This window comes from Ambystoma mexicanum, chromosome 1p (assembly GCF_040938575.1).
Source record: "Ambystoma mexicanum isolate Mex_15411 chromosome 1p, UKY_AmexF1_1, whole genome shotgun sequence".
NCBI lineage: Eukaryota > Metazoa > Chordata > Amphibia > Caudata > Ambystomatidae > Ambystoma > Ambystoma mexicanum.
In genome coordinates, this window is record NC_090921.1 from 659,467,496 (window position 1) to 659,490,105 (window position 22,610).

Sequence of the window (22,610 nt, forward strand, 5' to 3'; positions counted from 1 at the left end):
GGCAATCCAGTTACATGCCCTGGTGGAGAAGTTGGCTACTGAAGATAGATGATGGCATAGAGCTTCATGGTCAACCAGGTCAAATGCCGCAGAGAGATCCAGGAGCAAAATAAGTGCAGGTTTGCCTGCGTCTCTGAGGTCATCAATCTGTTTTTTTCGCTCTAGGAGAGCCGTTTCGGTCCCATGACGTGGCCTGAAACCTGGTTGTGTGAGCCCTAGGAGATGGTTGTCTTCTAGGAATTTCTGTATTTGCAGATAAGCTGCTTTATCAAGGATTTTTAATAGGAAGGGGACGGTAGTGATGGGCCTAATAATTGCTTGGGATGGAGGGGTCAAGGGAGGGCTTTTTTAGAAGCGGACAAACCTTTAGTCCCAAAAGGACATAACCAGACTGAAAGGAGGCGTCAATAATGCTGTGATGATGGGGGCTAGAGGGGACACAGTCCTTGATGACTTGTGCTGGGCAGGCATCCCCTTTGCAATTGGAAGGTTTGATGGAGCGAAGGAGTGTGATGACCTCTGTTTCACTCATGTCTTGAAAGTCTAACGGGGGGATTGGCCAGGACTGTTTGCAGGCGCTGGGCTGCGATGGCTACTGGCAATCAGTTTGGTAAGATTTCGTTGGTGAGAAAGAATCTTGGCCTGCAGGGTTTCTAGTTTATTTAGCATTGCAGATTGGATGGAATTTCGCCAAGTTTCATCCTTCACTAGCGGTGCTGGGGGGGAAGGAGGAGGTTTCGAGCTCCCTGAATATGGCAAAGATTTCTCTGGTACCGGATTTGGCATTTGAAATCCTTGTATTGAAGGAGGAAGCTTTGGCATTGGTGATGGCGATTTTCTATTGTTTAGAGAAGGATTTAAAGGTGGTTTTGTTGGCTTCTGTGGGATTATTAGTCCAGGTTGTAAGTGCGGCCCTTTTTTTCCCCCCATGCATCTGTAAGAGATCCTGGGTGAACCAGGCATTAGAGTGCTTGATTTTCTTATCTTTTCTGTGGGTGAGAGGTGCCACTAGGTCAACTGCCTGGGTGACAACCGTCTTGAAATCGTTGGCGAGCCGATCGGCGTCATTAGAGAATGGGGGGGTCGCAGAGCGGGCACTCATGTGCTGGCATAAGTTGTCATGCGTGAGCAGCTTGGTGCTGCGAGAGAGAGCTGCCGGGAGCGTGGTGGTAGGTTTTTGTGGTCCTTTGGATGTGATGATGTTGAATAGGATAAAGTGGTGATCCGACCAAGGTAGAGGTGTGCTCGTTGGGAGGCTGAGTGAGTGGTTGTGGTGGGCTACCCAATTTAGGGTACGGCCTTTGGTGTGTGTGGGGTTGGCGATGGCTTGGGAAAAACCTAAGGTGGAGAGGGCTTTATTAAGAGTTTTGGCATGGGGGTCGTTGGGGTCATTCAGACCTAGGTTAAGGTCCCCCAGGAGGAGAATTTTTGAGGTATTTTTTTTTTTTTTAAGTTAGCTGAGAGGGAGTGGGTTAGGGCGTCTTGGAAGTCGCTGGAGAGTTCAGGGGGGGCGATAGATGAGGTAGAGGGCAATGGTGCAATTGTCGCAGAGCTTGAGTTTAAGAAGAAGGTAGTCTGAGCTCTGGTCGAGGTCCTTCTGAATTGTCCTAATTGATAGGGTTTCTTTTGGCTATGACAGCTACACCGCCCCCTCTGTGGGAAGAGCGGTCCTGTCAGTAGATTGTACCCAATGGGAATGGCGAGGGCGAGAGCAGGACCCGATGAGTCAGATAACCATGTTTCACTAAGGAAGAGTAAGTCAAGGTTATTATTGCTGATCAAGTCATGTATGTCTAAGGCGTGAGCCGATAGGGAGTGGGAGTTGATAAGGGCACATTTTAGGGTAGCATCTGCTTGGGGATGTGGAATGGTGGCTTGGGAAGACGAAGCAGTGATGACTGAGGCAGGAGTGGTTACTGCTTCGATACTGAATGGGGGGCTAGCATGAGAGGCACCAAAGGGAGTAGTGGTAACTGTAGCAGTTTAGGGGGAACTGGCAGCAAAGGATGGTGGTACATTGTCAAAGGTGCGTAGGTAAGCAAGGGGTGATTTGTGAAGGTTGTTGTACATTGCACTAGGGCACATGCTTGGGGCAATGGCAGATTCTCTTGGGAAGGTGCAGCAGTAATTGACAGGTTCTTAGATATGGCAGTACGAGGCATGGTGGTAGGGGCAACTGTAGCAACACATGACAAAGTCTTGGGATTGGTAGTGCAAGTCATAGTACATGGGGAAACTATCATTACATAACAGATTCTTCGGTATGGCAATACAAGGTAGGTTCTACATCGCAGTACATGGCATGGAATGGGTGGTGGCATTATGGAGGTGCCCAGTGGAGGTACTGTAAGGCGTGCGTATGTGCTCACCTCCTGAGGTATTGCACCCGGTATGATTGTTCATAGAGTTCAGAGTGAGTGTAGAGGCAGGAGAGAGTTCGATGGCCAGGGCTATACCGCCGGGAGGTTGCCGGAAGCTCACTGATGAGGGCCGCGGTCTGCGGAATGCAGGTATGGGCGTGCCTGTGACTTGGACAGGAGATGCGCTCCCATGACCGGGGTGCATCCTGTAGAATTTACTTAGGTTATGTGGAGGCAGAGGGGGTGAAGTGGTATGAAGTCCAGCACATGCTTGCGGCACATATTGCGCAAGGGAGCGCAGACCCTCCTCTCCGGCAGCAGATCGGGGAGCAAGAGTGTATGAATAGGAGTATGGGGGCTTATGAAGCCTAGCTCCGAGACGCAGCATTCTGCGTGTTGTTTCGGTATGTAGCAAATATGTGAAGCCAACATGTGCGAGCGCGGAGTCGCTCACTTCTTTGACATACTTTTTGGTGATGAGCGATATAAGCAGTGCAGATGAAGACATGGCTCTTACCTATGGAAGAAGGTAGTATATTGGCCTTCTGCGCAGTAGAGCAGCAGAGAGCTGCAGAGAGAGGCTCCAGCCTTGTCCCTTGGCCTTCGCCCTGATGACAGTAAGTATAAAAATACTACATTGACCAAAGAACACACTATAAAAATGAACCGAGCAGGTAATACTATAACCCAATACTACTAATATTAACATATATACATTCACTGTTACTCAGAGTAAAGTATACAGTTCCCCTACTCCCCCCATTTCCCCCCAGCAATACCTGGAAGCGACAATTGCACCAACGGTCCACTGGAATAACAACCCTAACTTGTAAAGTCCAACCCTAAATTGACTGGGTGGTGGGGAGGTTTACTAAAGTCCTCCTGTGGTGGGACTGTAGAAGACTCACTTGTAGGTTTGTCCTGAACTACCCAAAAGGGTTGCTAGCTATGGTCGAGCATCCAGGCTTAGTCTAGGAGAGAAAAAGTTAAGGAAACACTTAAACACTAGTTATATCGGAAATATGGTTATTATATATACTAGGACAATATTAAAATCAATGCAATTCACAGCAGTAAAAACAGTTCAGAGATGGATACATACAGTAGATGTTTGCTGTTGAAATACTCGGTTCATTAGTACACCTTCAGGGTAAGTATAGAGTAGCTTCAGATTAGGAATTAATCAAACATTTAATCAGCAATACTTGTAGGTAAGCAACTAGGAAATCATTTTCTTTAGGAGTCCACCCCTACCTAGGGAATGAGTGTCTCAATAGGTCAGAGAGGGGTACTGGGGGACCAGTGGCTCTTGGACGGCAGAACAAAGGAAGGCAGATGCTGTCAAAGTTGTCAAATATCAGGAGATGCTTTTTCACAACAAGTAATGGAATTGGATTGAAAGGGTTCAGGGGGGACTAAGTAGCCGCCTGAAATATTTTAGCCTCTAGGGCGGAGGTATTTAGGCATGGGAGAACACAGTTGGGTCATCCACCCCAACGTGACTCAAAAAGCTCAGGAGCAGCAAACGGCAACACAACTGCCCAAGTAAGTACCCAGGAGTGAAACAGTACCTTCTATGATGAAGTACAACAATGTCCCCAAGGTTATGCAATAGCAACTCTGGTTCGGGTCTCTGACCCTGGCGGCTGGAGGAAGATCTTTTGACGGGAGCAGGCGGTCAGACTCTGTCAAAGGGATGCCCAGTCAGGACAGGATTAAAACAGGGCAAGAAGAATAGGGTTCTATAGGAAACTATTGAAGAAAAGTTAACAAAACGAAAATCTTCCCTAACCACTTAAATTGAATTAATGTTTCCCTTACTGGGTGGACTCGCTGAGGGCCCCTGACCCCACTCAGCCACCTGAGATTTAGCCTTGACTTACTTCATTGCTATCTTAATTGTGTTTTGGCTGACCTCTGAGTTCCCTGTTCACTATAATTAGGGTGGCCTCCTAAAATCTGTCAACCGGATCCGATTCTAGAAATCCATCTTAACAGACGTCCTGTAACAAAAGATCAAATAAGGGAGTCTGCAACTGCAAGCTTTGAGTGAAATTGTTTTAACTTGTTTGGTTTCAAAGGAGGCATTTGATTTAAATGTGTTTGACCAACCTAAAAGCAAAACATTAACATTGCTAGTAAGACTACAGTAGCACGGGTGTACACACAACCTCATGGTGACGGAACCAACCATGCTGAACCAGGAAGCGTTCATCTGTGACCATCTTAACTAGCTCAAAAGGCATTCAACGGTTGTCCCTGGCCGTTTGTTGATATTTGAATTTCTGGCCTTTGGTTTATATTACAAATAATGTCTTCTTTCTTCAGAATCCGAAATTTGACAAACCCAGCAAAAAAGTTCAAGATTGAAGCAAATGCGGGTCAGCTATATCTGACTGGGGTTGTGGTGCTACACAAAGATGTGAATGTGGTGGTGGTGGAAGGAGGTAAGTGCATTACAATATTGTTTTTGCAAGTTAACTATTTAATTATGTTTATTACAGAATTTAATGTACACCCAACCCCACAATACATATCAATGGTACTTATAGGGATTAAGCCTAAAAAGTGTTAAGTGCACATTTCGTAATCAGTATAAGAAATGGTTAAGATCGCTAATGGGCTAATGCAATGATTCAGTTTGGATGTATTAACATTATATATAATACTTCATAGTATTATAGAGTACATTTACATCTTTGTGCAAACTTCTCTCCATGTATGAGTCCCCAACACTTTTTGCTGGACTGATTCTTCTGAGTGAGTGGGAGCCTTTTTCCACACTCACTCTTTTACTCTGATCATGGGAACCCTCTTTAACCCTTTTTGGTATTTCTTTGTGTGGTCCTGCTGTCCTCCAATTTTAAAGGCATCTACAATGTACTAAAGCAGCACACTGCACTTTCGGTGCAGTGTTGCTGGAGGCTCCCGGATCGTGCCTGTGATTGGTTTTACCTTTACTTGGCAAACTCTTAGTTTCCAAGGTAGGGGCATACATTTTATACTACCTGTATTTTATTTTTCGAGATAAACTCACCCCACCTTAGGTGGAGTGCTGAGGGGGTACAAGATATCCCTTTTCTCGACTCTCCAGTAACTTTTTGGTTACTGTGACCAGTCCTTCTGTAAAGGCAGTGTACCTTTTACACAACTTTTTGTGAACTTTAATCGCAGGCTGTCTTTGCATCTACGATGGGGGATACAAGGGACATCATTTGCTTAAAATGTATTTTTCTACCCGGCTAGGTGGGGCAGGGGTCCTCACATTCCTTTGTCTTTGCCGGGCTTTCCTTGGAAAGCTGCAAGGACACTTTCAGTGACTGCAGGGCGAAAGTGGGGGAGGTCAACCAAAGCTCCCTTGTCCTTTGTCCTGCAGTGTGCCGGGAGAAACCAGTTCAGACTGGGAGGCTGGCAGTCCCCATTGGACAGCCGTCCCCCAGTTAGAGTGGTGTATGGGATACGATTTGTGGACTAAACCAGGTTGCCTGCATAACTCCGTAGGTCCTGCAGCTGAAACCCAGTTGACCACTGGAGCAGAAGAATCCAAAGAAGGACGACGCCAGGAACTTTTGGAGACCACCTGCTGTGTAACCGCTGCTGTCCCAACCGACCAGAAGATCCTAAAATGACTACTTCCTCCCTTGGATTGGTGGGCCTAAGCAATTTCAAGACAAACTGCATTTTGCACCATCCCTTGAAGAGCTGCGACATCCACGGCCTGCAATTCGCCAATACCTTGGGACCTCAGATGCGTTGGTGTGCATAGTCTACTGAAGCACGTTTTTGCCTGAAACTTTGTGGGAGTTCTTCTAAGGGTACAGTGAATTGATCCAGCTCCCAAAAGTCCCATCACCCGAGACGAGGACCAAGAAATCGCAGAGAGTGAGCTGCACAGCACCCTCCTTTAACCGAGCCTGAAAAGGCACCATCAAGCCAGAACCGAGAAGATCCTTTGCTGGCGTCCGTCTGCACGAGAGCTGTCGCCGGATCCACTGAAGTCCCTTTCTTCATCACCAAGACAGAGAAACCAGTGACCGGGTCTGCTGTCTCCTCTCCACTGGAACCGTCCTGCAGCAACTTTCTTCAGCTTAAGGTTCTGTACTACCCCTGGTACAACATACTTGTGGGTTGTTTGCTTGTTCCTGTGATCTCGGGGCTGCAGATGACTTTATCTCACACCCCTCTAGGTCTCCCATTGAGTTACATTGGGGTGGACCACACATTGTACTCCAACCCTGCCTTAGGACACTGGTCCTTAGGGCAAACCTACAATGGAACAGCCGGATTCCCTTGCCTTTGTAAAATTAACTTTACTTACCTGCAATACTGAAAGACTCCTGCTGGACTCTGCCATACTGAACCTTTGACCCTGCTGGTTGGGAGAATTCTCAGTTCTGTGCGAATTCCCTTCTACCTTAGAGACCCCTAGGTCTTTTGCTGGACTTTAGGACTTTTGAATTTTAACCCTGGAGTGAAACCAGTGACCGGGTCTGCTGGAGTGAGTAATACCTTTTTCTCACTTTCTCGTGTTTTTACCTGATTTGGATTTTGTGTTTTCACTGTTTTTGGTGTCTGACAAACTCCATAGGCATCTACTTTTTGTATGGTGATACACAGCACTTGCAGTGCAGTGTCACAGATAAATCGTTTTAGATTTCTCATTAGGTTTAAATACCTTTTCTTGTTGAACTACAGTTCCCAAGAATAGTAAAGTTAAATTGACTTTACTTACCCTTTTCTCTTTGTATGTCCAGCACACACCATTTTATGTGGAGTGCGGGGGGGGGTAACCTAGTAGCCCCTTATCCTCCTCTCTCATGTAACATTGTTGTTACCCTCACTAATTTGAATGGCTGGTGGTAGTGGTTTAATGTTCATACCATTGTGCTTTTCTACAGCAGGCTGATCACTCAGCTGCAGCACAGCACCCATGTTGTGACCATTTTGTCAAAATGGCCCCTGTCTTCTTTTTTCGCAGTTTTCTGTTTGTGAGGTCTTTCTGTGGTTTTACTATGTGTGTTGGGAAAGGTTTGAGCCCTTTGTTTGTCTTGCCTTTGGCAGGCTTCAGTCCCAAAGCCTACCTCTGGCGCCAGTGTGTCTAGAAGGACAGGATGTGAGATAGGGTCCCAAAACTCACCTGTCCTTTGTCTCTAGGAATGCCTGAATGCAACTAGTCCTGATTGGCTGGTGTTAGGGAGAATTCTCAGAAATATGCTAATTCCCTTCACCTTAGAGGCCCTCAGCAACTTTGCTGGATTTTGAGGACTTGATTTTTTTTTACCTAGAAAGTGTATGAGCCTTTTTTTCCCACTCTTTCATGTATTTTGATGTGTGTTTTACTCTTGTGTTCTAGATAATTCCATAGGCATATGTTCATGTGTGTTACACAGCACCCTTAGTGCAGTGATCCAGGGATGTCTTTTTAGACTTCCCAAAGGTTTAAATACCTTCTCTGAGATAAAGTACTGTTTCCCAGAGAATGTAAGGTTAAATTGACTAGTAAAGTCTTTTTAAATTCCTAGACCCAGCACACATCTTCCTAGTGCTGGATGGGTTACCTAATATCCCCTCCTGTGTCTAGAAACTCATGTAGCAGTCAAATGGTAACCTTTTCTATCTAAGTGGTTGGTCGCAGTGGTTTTACAACAAACTACCATGATTTTTCCCGACCGCGAACACCAGTAGCTAAAAATTGCGGGAGCCATGTTTTTCAAGATGGTGCCTTAAGCCCCTTTAAACAGGTCCCGGTCTTTTTTTTCGCCATTTCTTATTGGAAAGGTCCTTCTAGAGTTTCTTTTTGCGCGCCAAACTAGTTTTGGTCCCTTTGTTTCTATGCCTTTTGGCGACCTTTGGGACTGAAGACCGCCTGTGGTGTATGGGGTGGGCAGGAAGTGAGGTGCCCGAAACTCCCTGTGTTTAGTCTCCTAGGAGGCCCAAATACACTCTGGCGTGATTGGCTGGCTGACTGTCCGGCAAGGACATCCACCCTGCTGGGTGAGTGGCAGCTAGGCTGGAATAAAAGGGAGAAAACTGTTTAAAAGGCGAGTCTCTTGGACTGGAAAGCAGAGTCGACCACTGGAATGAAAGAACCGAAGATGAGCTGGAAGAGGACTGCTGCTGCAACTCCTGGACCGTTGGTTTGCCCGGTAAAGCCCTGCTGCAGGTCTGAATTGCCAAGCTCATCTCGACAGAGAAGTCCCTTCAAGTACGACCTCTTCCTTTGAGTTGGTGGGACCAATCAACTCGTAAGCCACCTGAATACCATTCTCAGACCTGGTTATGATTAACCAGGGAGAAGGACAACAGCTTGTGTGCTTGAAGAAACAGCAACCGGAATCAAAGATTTGCCATTTTGCCACCTTTGTGACCAGGCCCTGTGTAGTGCAGGTGTCCCCCTACGTCCTCCCTCTTGTCCCCACGACTGAGGCTCAGGAACAGCGAGATCTGCAGGAACTGCCAGGAACAGAAGTCTTCAGCTGCATCTTTTTCTTCAATATAAGGTACTGTGAAAACCCGACTGAGAGAACTTAGCTCTCACCGCAAAAGTTTGTGGAACTTTGGCAACTTGCAGGCCTAGTCAGCTTGTGACCCGACATAGGAACCTTTGTTCCGTGAACTACTTCTAAGGACTGTGGCAAAGACTTTTCCGTTTTAAATACCAGAACCATTTTTACTTATACAAGACACTAGCCCACTGACTTTGGCCTACCTATTGCATTGAATCAACTCCTCTGGTGAACTCAAATTATTTGCACTGTTTTAAAGTAACTGTAATATTCGTTTTATCAACTTATGCCACATGGATACCACTGCCACCAGCCAAGTCTAAATGTTAAAAGAGCAAAAAAATGCTCTAGGAGGTAGATAAAAAGGGCTAAGGATTAACCCCTTCCAGTACTCCATGTAAGATGGGGTGTACTGGATCTGTGGTTAAATGATTAAGGTTAATGGCAACTTTACCCTTTTCTAGGGGACAGTAGTCAGCCCCAGAAATGCAGTCGGGGGAGGGGGGGCAGTGGTAGGGGGAGAGTCTAAAAGACAGCCCTGTGTCACTGCACTGAAGGTGCTGTGTAGCACACAAAAGAAGGGGGCTACTGAAGTGGTGTACTCCAGAGTCCACAATCACAAAAAGCAGATGAAACACACATGGCAAAACATGGGTAAGAGTGGGGGAAAAGCTCACACTCTTACCAAGTGAAAATAATAACTCCAGAAAATCCAGCAAAGCTGCTGGGGGACTCACTAGGTAAGGGAAATTAGCCATTGAATGAGAATGCTCCCTAACAAGGACAGTGTCCCGGCTCTCTGGGCGACGCAGTACAGATATGGTGGGACGGCTTGACAGCCTATGCCTTCCCTCTCACGCCCCTTGTCCACAGGGTGATCCGCAAGATAAGGGAAGCTTGTCACCTCAGCATCATTCTGATAGCGCCATGTTGGCCGGCGAGACCGTGGTTCTCCGAACTGGTCCCTTCACGGACAGACCACCCATTCACCTTCCGCTGGTTCCAGCCCATCTTCTGTTCCAGCAGGGGGCAGGGTCATACACCCGGCCCACAGAAGTTAGGCCTCGCAGCGTGGTTCCTGAGCAGGTCACCCTCAGGCACCTGAGCCTATCTCAGGCGAACCTGGAGATCAGTCAGGGTGCCAGGAGCAAGGCTACCAGAAGCCAATACTAGAGTAAATGGACTAGGTTCTGTCATTGGGTGGACTCGAAGAAGACCGACCCCCTTAGGCGCACACTGGATGATGTACACTCCTTTTCGGCACGCTCTGCGCACTCGAGCGTGCAGGTGGACACATGTCGCACCTATTTGGCAGCCATAGGGGCCTACAGAAATTCGGAGGAGGGGGTCTTCTCTTCCAAACCGATAGTCAAGAAACATCTGGCGGGCTTGTCCAGGCTCTACCCGCCCATCAAGAAGCCACACCCTGTGTGGGACCTCAATGTGGTGTTGGGCGCCTTGGCGCACAAACCTATCGAGGTAATGGTGTCCACGAACATCAGTCTGGTAACTGTTTTGTTAGTGTGACTCGCCTCTGCTCGCAGAGTCAGCGAGATCCAGGCTCTGGTGGCCTCAGAACCCTATTCCACTTTCTACAGGGATAAGGTGGTCCTGCGGACTCACCCAGCATTCCAACCTAAGGTACCCTCAGCTTTCCATCTAAACAAGGAAATAGTCTTACCGGTATGCAGTGATAAAATCGCGGCAAAAATGTTGCCTGTACAAAGAATCGTGGCAAAAATGATGCAGTTTGACCCGTTAAAGGTGTTAGACCATTTAAGGGAAGCGGGGGTTGTGGGGCTGTTCCCCGCTCACCTTAAATGGTATAATGGTTCCAGGGATTGCGGGGGTGTCTCCTGCATCCTTTACATGGATTGTGGCGGCAAAAACACAGCCTTTCTGCCGCGATACTTTGTGTTCACGGCCATTTTTGCTGAGATTTTAACACATGGAACATTCTTACCTAGGTTTTTTCTGACCCCAAGGGCAAGGCTCAGAGAGCACGCTCTGAAAATCTATCTGGACAGGACCAAGGGCTTCCGCAAGTCGGATGCACTTTTTGTCATCTTTTGGGGGCTCCAGACCTGGTTACCCAGCATCAAGGCTTGTATTGCACAGTGGATGGTTGCGGCCATCAAAGAGGCCTATGAGGGGCAGCACAAGCCGCTGCCAGCTAACCTGAATGCTCACACTGTCAGAGCCAGGGCCACGGCAATTGCATTCCAGCGGCAGCTTCCGTGGCAAGTCATATGTAGGGCAGCCACCTGGGTCACCCCTTCGGCTTTTTGTAAGCATTACTCTTTGGACGCCAGCTCCAAGTCAGACGCAGCCTTCGGACAGGCAGTTCTTATGAACTTATTTGCTTAAGGAAGGTCTCCTCTCCACCCTGGGGCTACATTCAGCTGTAATCGCCCATGCAGTATGGAGGAAAGGGGACGGGACGTAAGAGTAATTACAAGTTACTTACCTCCGAGAAGATCATCAGAGCCACATCAGCCACGAGCGTCGTTCTCCATCCGGCAGCATAGTAAGGATTATTGGACACAAAATCCAATTTGTGCTGATTTCCCCCACAGCCCCCACTTTGGGCTACAGCTGATAGCAGCTCCACAACAGTCTGTATCCAGCTAGCACGGCCTGCCTGACCGTGTCCGTTCACTCTGCCTGGAACAACAAAAATGAACCTGGGCGAAATGAGATCAGAACATCTGTACACATTTAAACAATACCAAGTGTTGTCAAAAAAATATATATTTATATGTTTAAATGTGGATGTTGAGAACAATAAATATTTGTGTAAATTGCTTATAAATAAATATATTTTTTTTACAAGACTTGGTATTGTTTAAATGTGTACAGATGTTCTGATCTCATTTCGCCCAGGTTCATTTTTGTTCCATTATATTTAGCCTGTAGAACCTGTGGCAGTAAGGCAATCCCGATTTCGAAACTCGTTCACACTGCCTGACTTTCGCATGCCGGGCACATCGTGGCATGGAAACGAGGCTCGTGTCCACGCTATTACAAATTTGAAAAAATCCGCCGGCGGCCAGCTACCAAGGCCATACAAAGGCTCTGTTAGCGCCTGTTGGCGCATGGAAGGCGCGGCGTGGCCTTCTCCTTTGGTCCTGCTGTCTAAAGATACGACATTGCAGCATCCTATTTACCCACCTGTAAGTTCTGCATAGTGTTTCTAATTAATATTATATCGACCTCTCAGTTGCGTTGCATCTTGCTGATCCTATGTACCTCTGGCTTCCTAATTAGCTAATTGCTAATACTACTAGAGTTCAGACCTGTAAGACACTGACTTTCTCTGATTCTTTGAACACATTGAACCATATTTTCCTATTGTTCATAACTGTGCACAGCTTTGCTTGTCTATTTTGAGTTTACTATGTGTGAGCACAATTGCCAAGCCTCTATCCTTATTATATATTTTTATATGCCCCAACTATGCTTATTATCATAACATAACTGATCGTGCTGTTAGACTACCTATTTAAATTATACCTGTATGTCTAGCCTGCATAGATCCTCCAATGGTAGCTAATTCCTTTATCAGAACACGGCGCACTAGCCCCCTACTCAGTGTCTCCACTAGTTTGACTAGTCTTTTCTGTGATTATGCACCAATGCCTACCATGCCAACTATGTATGTATGAAAACTGTACTAGCTACCGCTTGACTAAACTAGTAACTCAACCCAGCATGCAACTGCGTTTGAACCATTCAAATGTGTTATTTAGTTAGACTTCCTGAATCATATACAGCAGTTACTCTATTGAAACAGCCTACCCTGCATTATGCAGATATTGCTATCTATAATCATGTTCCCTTTCTGCATAGTACCCACCTCACCCCCTGTACTAAAGGACACTTCATCAAGATTGATTAAGGATTAGCTATATTGGGATGTCAGTGCCACTTCCCTATCCCCCGCCCCACCCCTTTCCTCCCCTCAGTACCCCATTCCCCGTACAAACTGCACCCACATTATATCCTGTTTCCACACTCAGCACTAAACAGTATACTCCGTCATTGGATGGCACATCCTCATCACCCATCGTCGTCAAGACGACCCCTCTGCCACCTGATACACCTACCACCTTCCCTGACATTACCAAGCGTAATGATAGACTAGGTAGCAGACTACCCTCAATCAATTACTCACTAGCTAAATATTGCCATAAGACAATCTGCCTAGGCGGCACTGAATCCACTAATAACATATCTAGGCGAAAAAACAAAACTCATACCTGCCTAACTAACAACCTAGTTGACATCAGCCCTAGCCTATCCTTAAAGGGTACACAGTCGCAGCCCATCAAAGGAGCTTTACTGAATGTCAGGTCCCTTGTGGCACACGCAGTAGAGTTTGCAGACATTATTTTGAATAACAACCTCTATTTCCTTGCGGTGACAGAAACCTGGATGCACGATGCAGCAGGTCCTTCTGTTACCCTAGCTGTCCCTGACAACTACTCCATCCTCAGAGCGGACCGGCCCAATGCTCGAGGAGGAGGAATAGCCATCATATTCAGATCTACTATTAATATAAGACTAGCCACCCCATCCTCATTGCCATCATGTGAACTTCTCTCAGTCAAGTTCCAAACTTCACCCAACAATACTATCACAATTCACATTACCTACAGGCCTCCAGGACCCCCTGGGTCATTCGAAGAAGACATTACTTCCCTGCCAGCTGACACCACTAAACCTATGGCGCAAAACATCATTCTAGGTGACTTCCACCTTGGTTATGACACCGGCTACCTACACGCCCTCTCTCTCTCGCCACGGCATTAACAGAACAAGGCTTCACTATACTTGGCACCAAACCCACCCATGAGAAAGGCAGAATACTCGACTGGGTAGCAGACCTTAACTGTAACATGACGCTATTAGATTCTACACCACTAGTGTGTTCTGACCACCACCTCATTACCTTAGAAATGAAAAGAAAAAGCTCACGATTGCACCTCCTTGTCACACGAGGAACAAACAAAATATTACCTATGGAGACCTTAGTACCTTTGATAGCCCCCATACTAAATGCCCTACCGGAAACAAATGATCCTAACTCGCTGATCGCCACTTATAATGAAACCATGACCAAAGCCATCGATGCTATTGCTCGATTAAAACGGCACAAAAGTAAACCCAAAGCCCATCTGAACTGGTGGTTTACCCCAGAACTAAAACTACTCCGTACAGAAAAGAGAACATTGGAAAAACTTTGGAAATCCACCCCCACACCAGAAAATAAAACCAACCTCGCCACTTTCACTGCCACCTACAAAAATAAGATAATCCAGACTAAAAAAAGATACCTGTCAGAATAAGCCAAGCAGGCTCTAGCACTAAAGAACTATTTAACATCTTAAGAGAACTAGAGAACCCCAACTGTTAGGGAGAATTCTCATTTATGGCTAATTTCCCTCACCTAATGAGTCCCCCAGCAGCTTTGCTGGACTTGTGGAGTTTCTTTTTTTCCACCTGGTAAGAGTGAGCTTTTCCCCCACTCTTACCTGTGTTTTGATATGTGTTTCCATCTGTTTTTGTGATTGTGGACTCTGAAGTACACCACTTCAGTAGACCCTTCTTTGTGTGTGTCACACAGCACCTTCAGTGCCGTGGCACAGGGTTGTCTTTGAGACTTCCCTCGACTCCATTTCTGAGGCAACTACTGTCCCTCAGAAAAGCTTCAAGTTACCATTAACTTTACTTAGTCAATCGACCACAGATCCAGTACACCCCATCTTCCATGGAGTACTGGAAAGGGTTAACTCGTATCCCTTTTTATCTGTACCTCCTAGAGCATTGTTTCGCTCTTAACAATTAGACTTGGCTGGTGGCAGTGGTATCTACCCTAACTTTTCTACCGCGATTATATTAGATAAACGTGGTACTGGTCTTGGCTATTATATTAGCCTCAAACATAAACCCACCCGCTTGACCAAATTGTCTTTCTTTTGGCTCCGGTTGGGTTTATTCGCCATTTCTTTTTGTTAAAGTCCTTCTTGTGTTTTACTTTGCGCGGCAAACTAGGTTCACCTTCTTTGTTCACTGTCTTTTGGCGGGCTTCTGCCCAGAAGCCCTCCTCAAGGCGCCTGGGTGTCTAGGTGGGCTGAATGTGAGTGAGGGGTGTAGTCACCCCCTGCACAGTGTATCCTAGGAAACCCAAGTGGAGCATTGCCATGATTGGCCAGGGTAGCTGTCCGGGCTGGACAACCCCCCTGCTGGGTGATTGACAGCCAGGCTGCGTGAATGGGGGTTTTTCTGCATAAAAGGCAGGTCTCTTGGGCTAGAAGTCGGAGAGTCGCCACTGGAACTACAAGGAACCAAAGAGAAGCGGAGAGAACGACGGCTGCTGCAACTACCTTGTCCGGTGAAGCCCTGCTGCAGTCCTGAGCTATCTGCCCTTCAACGACTCAGAGAAGATCCAGTCCGGAGTCGTCTTCCCTTGAGTTTGTTGGGGATAACCAGCTCATCTTCTACAGTCAGAGGTTCCCTTCCGTGGTCAAAATCGCTGCACACTGCTGTAGTGGTCCGGATAGCCACCTGAAGAGCCTCTCCTGTTTTTAAGGAGTGCACCTTTTATTTCGTGTCGCTGCTGCCGGCCTAATGCATGTGCGGTGCAGACCCCCTTCAGATGTCGTCCTTCTCGACGAAGCTCCAGGAATCGTGGGTCTGCGGGAAACAAACAGGAACAACTGCCAGGGCACCAGCTGCACCATTGGAACAAGGTACTGTGTTCTGTTGAGGAAACTTGGTGAATCCCTTTTTCTTCATTTCCAAGGCTTGACCTTGTCTTCCCTACTTCCTATAACGTTTGCTTCTGAACATTGACAATATCAAATTACTTTTGGCTCTGCTGAATCGTGAACTGTTAGACCGTGTAATCTTCGGCAACTGCCCCCGGTGTCTTCGACCCTGGCTCCGGCCTTTTGACTTTTGAACTCCTGTCTGAGTGTCTTGATGCTGCCTGCCTAACCAAAATATTGCCTGTGACTTTTTTTTTGCCTCCAACTCCCTCTGGGTATCTCAGGTGCTAAGTGCGTTTTTGCCCTGGTAGCATTTCATGTCACGGATACGCGTTTGTTTAGTAAAACCGAACTGTCAAAAAGTTATCGCATTCATATCCGCGGTAACGTGTTTTTGTGCCCAACACCGGTTCATTCCAACACAGGGTACTTACCTTGAGACTAACTGTACAAAGTGAATTGGTTAGTTGTAGTATATTTAATGTGTGGTTTGTGTTTAAGTTTAATAGAAGTGTTGTGTTTATAACAAATGGTTTAAAAATAAATGTTCTTGATTTAATCTGCCCTTCAGCGACTCAGAGAAGATCCAGTCCGGAGTCGTCTTCCCTTGAGCTTGGTGGGGATAACCAGCTCATCTTCTACAGTCCGAGGATCCTCTTCCATGGTCAAAATCGCTGCACACTGCTGTCCGGTGCTTTCAGCTGCTTTTGATTTGGTGGACCATAAAATACTATGTGACCACCTATCACCTATCTTCGTCTGTCCGTCCACCGCCATACAAAGACCCTCAAATACCGGCTACGAAGATGGTGGCATACTGGCGACAGGCTGGGCTCAGCTACATCCGTTACTCCCACATCTGTGCACAGGCGGTGCAGGCTGCCCTGAAGCCACAGTTTAAAGCTGAGGCGGAGAAGGCTTCGGTGGCCAGTGTCAAAATAGTAAAGCCCAAAAAGGAGAGCACATAGTTTCAGCATAAGAGTTTGAAGGATGCTGCTTGAACCTGTACTTTTCCATCAAGTTGAAGAATGATCCATTCATGGCTCTATAAAGCGAAAATGTAGTTTACTTGCTGGTTGTACTTCAAATAACGTCTATGTAACTTCATTGTTCAATAAAATACTCTTCTGGCTGGCTATGAAAAAAAAAAAATCTTATATTTTTCTACCTGAAACCTTGAGTCAGTGTTTGCTTGAGTCACAGTAATTGTGGTCCCTTTGTGTAATCTCTGCTACTGCTCGTATACTCTTGAGATAAGCCTGGCTGCTACGCCACTGCTACCACTATGACACAGTAGTACAGGCTTGTACCAAAGGTAAAACTTGTATCATCACCTGTATTCTTAATTGTGTGTAGTGGTCCCTAAGGGCACTGCACAGGATTCTGCCTAACACCAACCCACCGGCAGATACATGCACTAAGGATAAACCTTGGTGCACCAGCATTCAAAACGCCCTATCTAATAAAATCATGGGGCTCCAGACCAAAATAGCTGACAAAAGGACACAATTTACATCCAATAATCCAACACTACTTCCTACCGTTCAAATTAATTCAGGCTTCAAATTTAGTAGAGTCTCTATATCAAAAGTTCAAAAAATCATTGCATCCCTAAAACCGTCTAATTGCAAAGGTGACAGTTGCCCTGGCCAAATTATAAAAGACGCAGCTAGAGATCTATCCCCATTTATCACAAAACTCATTAACTCCTCCTTCTCCAGTAATTCGGTCCCAAGCAATCTGAAACAGTCCTGGGTTCTCCCACTACTGAAGAAACCGACTCTAGACCCGGCTATATCTACCAATTATAGACCGATCACGACAGTCCCCTTCCTATTGAAGATCTTGGATAGAATTGCTTACCTGCAAATTCAAGACCATCTAGAATCCAACAAATTGCTCGGAACCCGCCAATCTGGCTTCAGACCTCAGCACGGAACAGAAACTGCCCTTGTTGATCTCAAAAGCCAGATTGACGAATTGAAAGACAAAGGCAAAGTGGCCATCTTACTCCTCCTGGATCTTTCAGCTGCTTTTGATCTGGTGGACCATGAAATACTATGTGACCACCTATCATCAGCAGCTCACTTCTCTAGTTCAGCAGTCACTTGGATCCAATCTTTCCTTGCAAATAGAACCATGCGCGTGTTCTCTTCTTCTTCGGCGGCTGCTGATCCCATCCCCATTACATGCGGTGTCCCACAAGGATCCTGTGTTTCGCCCACTTTGTACAACATTTTTACAAAGCCATTATTCGACAAACTGGACTGTCTGGGTGTCGCCTACACAAATTATGCACATGACACCCAGATACTTCTACCCCTATCAGGTATCTATGACTAGAATGTCGCGCGGATCAACGAGGTCTACATCATTCAGGCATGGATGGCCATACACGGTCTCTGCCTGAATGATGATAAAACAGTTACTTCTAGTCGGTTCACCTAATAACCTTCAAACTGAGTCCTAACTACACAAGTATCCTCATTGATGGAAATAATATACCCGTAGCCAAAAATGTGAAAACATTAGGTTTTTACCTCGATGCCCAGTCTAACCTAATCAAACAAGTAAACATGACCTCCTCAGCCACTGCCTATACCGGCAAGCTGATCAGGGCTTGTAGACCCTTATCACCCACCAGCTGCCTTACACTGGCAAGAGCTCTCATTCAATCCAAATTGGATTATTGTAACAGCCTATACCTAGGCGCCAATAAATCCATTACAAATAAACTACAAATCTTGCAAAATAATGCGCTCAGAGCGGCACTAAATATCCCCAAAAGAGAGCACATCTCAGTAACTAGAAAGCAACACAAGTGGCTCTCTATACAAGAAAAAATCGACCTTAAAATCATCTGCCTCACTCACAAAGCGCTTAATCGTCAAGCCCCGCCCTATCTCACAGACAAATTCACTTGGAAAGTGTCTAACAGAATCACGAGATCTTCCAACACACCATGTCTGGTGGTGCCTAGATTTAACTTAAAAAGAGCTGGTGGTGCCAGTTTCCCAGTACTGGCCACTCAGCTATGGAACACCCTCCCTAACAACATTCAAACTATCCAAGAATTTGACAAATTTAGAAGCCACGCCATCGCATGGATACTCAACAAAACCTAAACGTTACTCTTCTGTTGCTACCACTGCTATGACCTAATGTTATGACATATCTTCCATGTATACTGACCAACCTAAATACCTATGTATGCATTTATATCCAGTTCATACAAACTGCATCTATGTACAAATGTATATACTATGCCATGTAATATCATCCTGACTCTACAAATTGCATTTCCTTTGCATAACTATGTATAAAATGTATATACTGTGCCTTGTAACAATTACCTTCTAAACAAGCGCCTAGTTACCCTTGGGTCTGGTGCGCGTTATAAATAAAATAAACAAAAAAGGTACTTAGTGCGTTTTCCTCCATACGTCCCACCATCCTCCCTGGTGTCGTTAGGCAATGATAAATATTGACGCATCAGTGGGGATTGAGTTGTGGCGCCGGTGGGCGGAGTCAGGGTAGAGCATGCTCATAGGGCCGCGCCTCAAAATTTAAAGGGGCAGAAGGTTTTTTCGCGTGAAAAAGGTTCTGTCTACCGCCCCTAGGAAGGGACGCCCAGGCAGTATGGGGGAAAAGGGGAGTTAGTCACTACAGTGAGTAATCTGTAATTTATCCATGTACAAACATATTTCATCCATTCTATCCACATAGCACTCGTCCTGCTCACAATATCAGGGTCCGCGGTTTCCTCCCCAATTTAGATTATAATTTGACCCATTCTGCAATTTGTCACACAACACAGGCAAGCCCCATTTAGACACGTGTTTTACCCACGCCCCATTGCCCTGTGATTAACCCCATCGACCATTGACTGACAGTGGACAAATGGTGAGTCAGTTCGTACTTCGGCCATAGTGAAGAACACTGCACACTAAGCGCCTGTGGTCTATTTAGATCCCACAAGCCGCATTCCTTCCGGGGAAGAGGGGGAAGTTTTACTCCTCTACAGCACTAACTACGCTTTTACAATGCCTGGGATCTGACATTACAAATCTATCCAACTAATAGTTAACTGTGCCTTTGTATCCTTCTGTAGACAAAAACTACCTTCTTCACTGCTAGTCTGTCTGTGTATGTGATTATGCTTGCATGAGAGAGCCTTCCCAGTGCCCCTTCTCACCCCTAGTCCATTATAGTGCCTTGAAGTTGTCTTGCGTAACTCTGAAGCGCTTGGGGGTTTGGGAGGACCCTGGTTCCTTCCCAGCAAATACCATTGCAGATTCGCTGTTAGGCAGAATCCTGTGCAAATCCCTTAGGGAGCACTACAGAAGATTAAGACTACAGGTGAGAGCAATAAATCCCCTTTGGTATCAGTCCGTACCTCAAAGATTTAGTTGGTAGCTGTGGCTGAGCAGTCAAACTTATCTCAAGAGGGAGATGAGCAGTATTCAGGGTTTACACATTAGGCCTACAGTACTCTGGGACAAGGAAACACTGACCAAAGCTTTGTATTACAAAGTAAATAGATATTTATTTCTTTACACACTTCTATTAAAACACATTTATCACAGTTATCAAGCAAGTTAAAATAAGTCCAGGAAAAATATACACACTACCTATTTAAATTGTAGACCATGTGAACCAGAGTCAAAACTGAGCAAAACGGCACAGTGAAAACTACACACAAGGGATCCTCTATCAATTTCTCACAAGGGAGGGAAAGCACAAGTTATTTAGAAATAGCTTCTTACACACCCTATCCACATTTCCCATAGGTTTGTGCACCATGTTAGATCAGACAGTACATCAGTATAGCCTATACTTGCATGAAAACGAGCAAAATGGCATTTCACAAGGTTTAGCAATGGGAAGGAAGGGGTAGTTATAAGAAGCAGAAGCACCAACACCGTTCGGGTTGAGAATCAATCTAAAGAAGGAAGATGTAACAAATGTAGCCAGAGTCAATAGGCCTGTGCCAGAGTCGGTGGTACAGGGCAAGGGCCCAGGAGTAAAATCTTCTTGTAGCTGCAGTCAAGTCTTTGGTTAACAACAATGAAAAAGGTGGATGCAGAAAGCGAAAGACAATGTTGAGAAAGGGGCGGCCAACTCAACAGGTAGGTAAAAGATTTAAAACACCTTTAGCGCTACCGCGAAGAAAGGGCGGCCTGGCGGAGCAATGTACCTTTAAAATGAAGTGGCTCCTGTGGTGGCGGTTGTTCCTGGTAGTTCCTGCACTTCGGGGGATCCAGCAGAGGAAGAGAGGCTCTCGTCGTGGAGGAAGGTTCGAGTTACTGCACTACCAAAGGATGAAACCAGCCGCGGTGCTGCCCGACGAATAAAAGGTACGCTCCTTTAAATCGCAGTCCGGGTGGACTGGTGCCTGGCTATCCGGCCACCGAGTACTGGGTACTGGCGATTCAACCAAGGCAGGTCCAGGAAGGCGATTGGCAAACTGGTTGGCCCCACCAGCTCAAGGGAAGAAGGCTCTTGCAGATGAAGATCTTCTCTCGTTGTGTGGAGAAAAGTGGTGAGACGCTGTAGCAGGGCTTCACCGGTGGTTCAGTCGTTGCAGATGTCTTTAGCTTCTATCCTCTTTGGCGTCTTAGTTCCAGTGGCGACGTCTTGCTCTTCCAGTCCTCAGGACACGGCTTGTATGCAAAAAGAGCCCCATTCATAAAGCCTAGCTGTCACTCACACAGTGGAGTGATCATATTGGCGGGAGACCGTCCAGCCTATCGGGATAGAGTGCGAAATGGGTTGCAGAGACGAGCCTGTCCAGGGGTCCTACACCCCCTCCCACACAACAGACATACCCCAGACTTAGTGGCGCCGAAAGGAGGGCTTCTTGGCAGAAGCCCGCCAAAAGGGAGAACAAAGGATCCCCGACCTGGGTTAGGAGTTTAGAGAAAGACACGAGAAACAAGTTATATTAAAGTTCTGGCAAATAAAACCTACCAGAGTAAAGTTAATATAAAAATAAACCGGCGGTGTGTTAAAGGCTGTCAGAAAAAGTGATAGCCTCGAACAATGGGAAAATTCCATAGGGAAATATTCGCGGTCGAATATTTATGGTTGTAACCACTGCCACCAGCCAGAAACTTGAGAGAGGGACTTTACGGTACCCCCTCGAAAATGAACATAAGGGAAAAACTATTAACCCTTTCCAGTACCTCCATAGTAAGATGGGTTGTACTGGTTAAGTTCATAAAAATTGACTAGTAAAGCCAATTGGGACTTTACATGCCCTGGGAGACAGTAGTCAGCCCCAGGGTATGGAGTCTGTTTGGGGGTCGCTACGACTCCCCTATGTCACTGCACGGAGGGTGCTGTGTAACACATGTATGGGGTTGCTGTTGGTACTCTTGTTCAGAGAGGAATTGCCATAGCATTTCGGTGCTGGACTGCCTATGTGGGAAGCTCTTGTTCAAATCAACGAGTGTACCGAGTGCGAAAATTCAAATAAACAACCGTCATTTTCTTTGACGTACACAAAAGTAAGTCACATGTTACAAATTACACTATGACAGATAAACTAAACAAAGAAAGTGAATCTGACCACAACTCTAAATGATTCTTCCTAGTCTGATTCTAAATCTTTTAAGAAGGAAGATTTGTTATTAGAGTGGCTATTTTAGTTTGTGGTTGATGTATATCCTGTATCTTGCCCTCGTGGGGGTCGAGTGCCGGACAAAAAAGTGACAATCTTAGGTCCACTGTTTTTGGAGTCTGACAAACTCAATAGGCATCTACTTTTTGTATGGTGACACACAGCACCTTCAGTGTCAGAGAAATCCTTTATATTTCTCATAAGGTTTAAATAGCTTTTCTTGTGTGAACTACCTTTCCCAAGAATAGTAAAGTGAAATTGACTTTACTTACCTTTTCTCTTTGTAGGTCCAGCATGCACCATCTTATGTGGAGTGCTGGGGCGGGGGAGTTACCTAGTAGCACCTCATCCT

At 46.1% G+C, this 22,610-nt stretch overlaps 1 protein-coding gene across 3 annotated transcripts in view; it reads left to right on the forward strand.

Annotated features, from left to right (window-relative positions):
- The window catches only part of PRPF3 (pre-mRNA processing factor 3), a 1,104,158-nt gene that overhangs the window by 769,515 nt on the left and 312,033 nt on the right, over positions 1-22,610 (forward strand). For 2 of the 3 annotated variants that reach the window (XM_069649724.1, XM_069649725.1), the window contains exon 14: positions 4,689-4,807. In XM_069649724.1, coding sequence (XP_069505825.1) covers positions 4,689-4,807 — 119 coding nt within the window. Of the gene's footprint in view, positions 1-4,688; positions 4,808-16,207; positions 16,774-22,610 lie in introns of those variants that run through there. The other variant, XM_069649726.1, reaches the window with a different exon arrangement.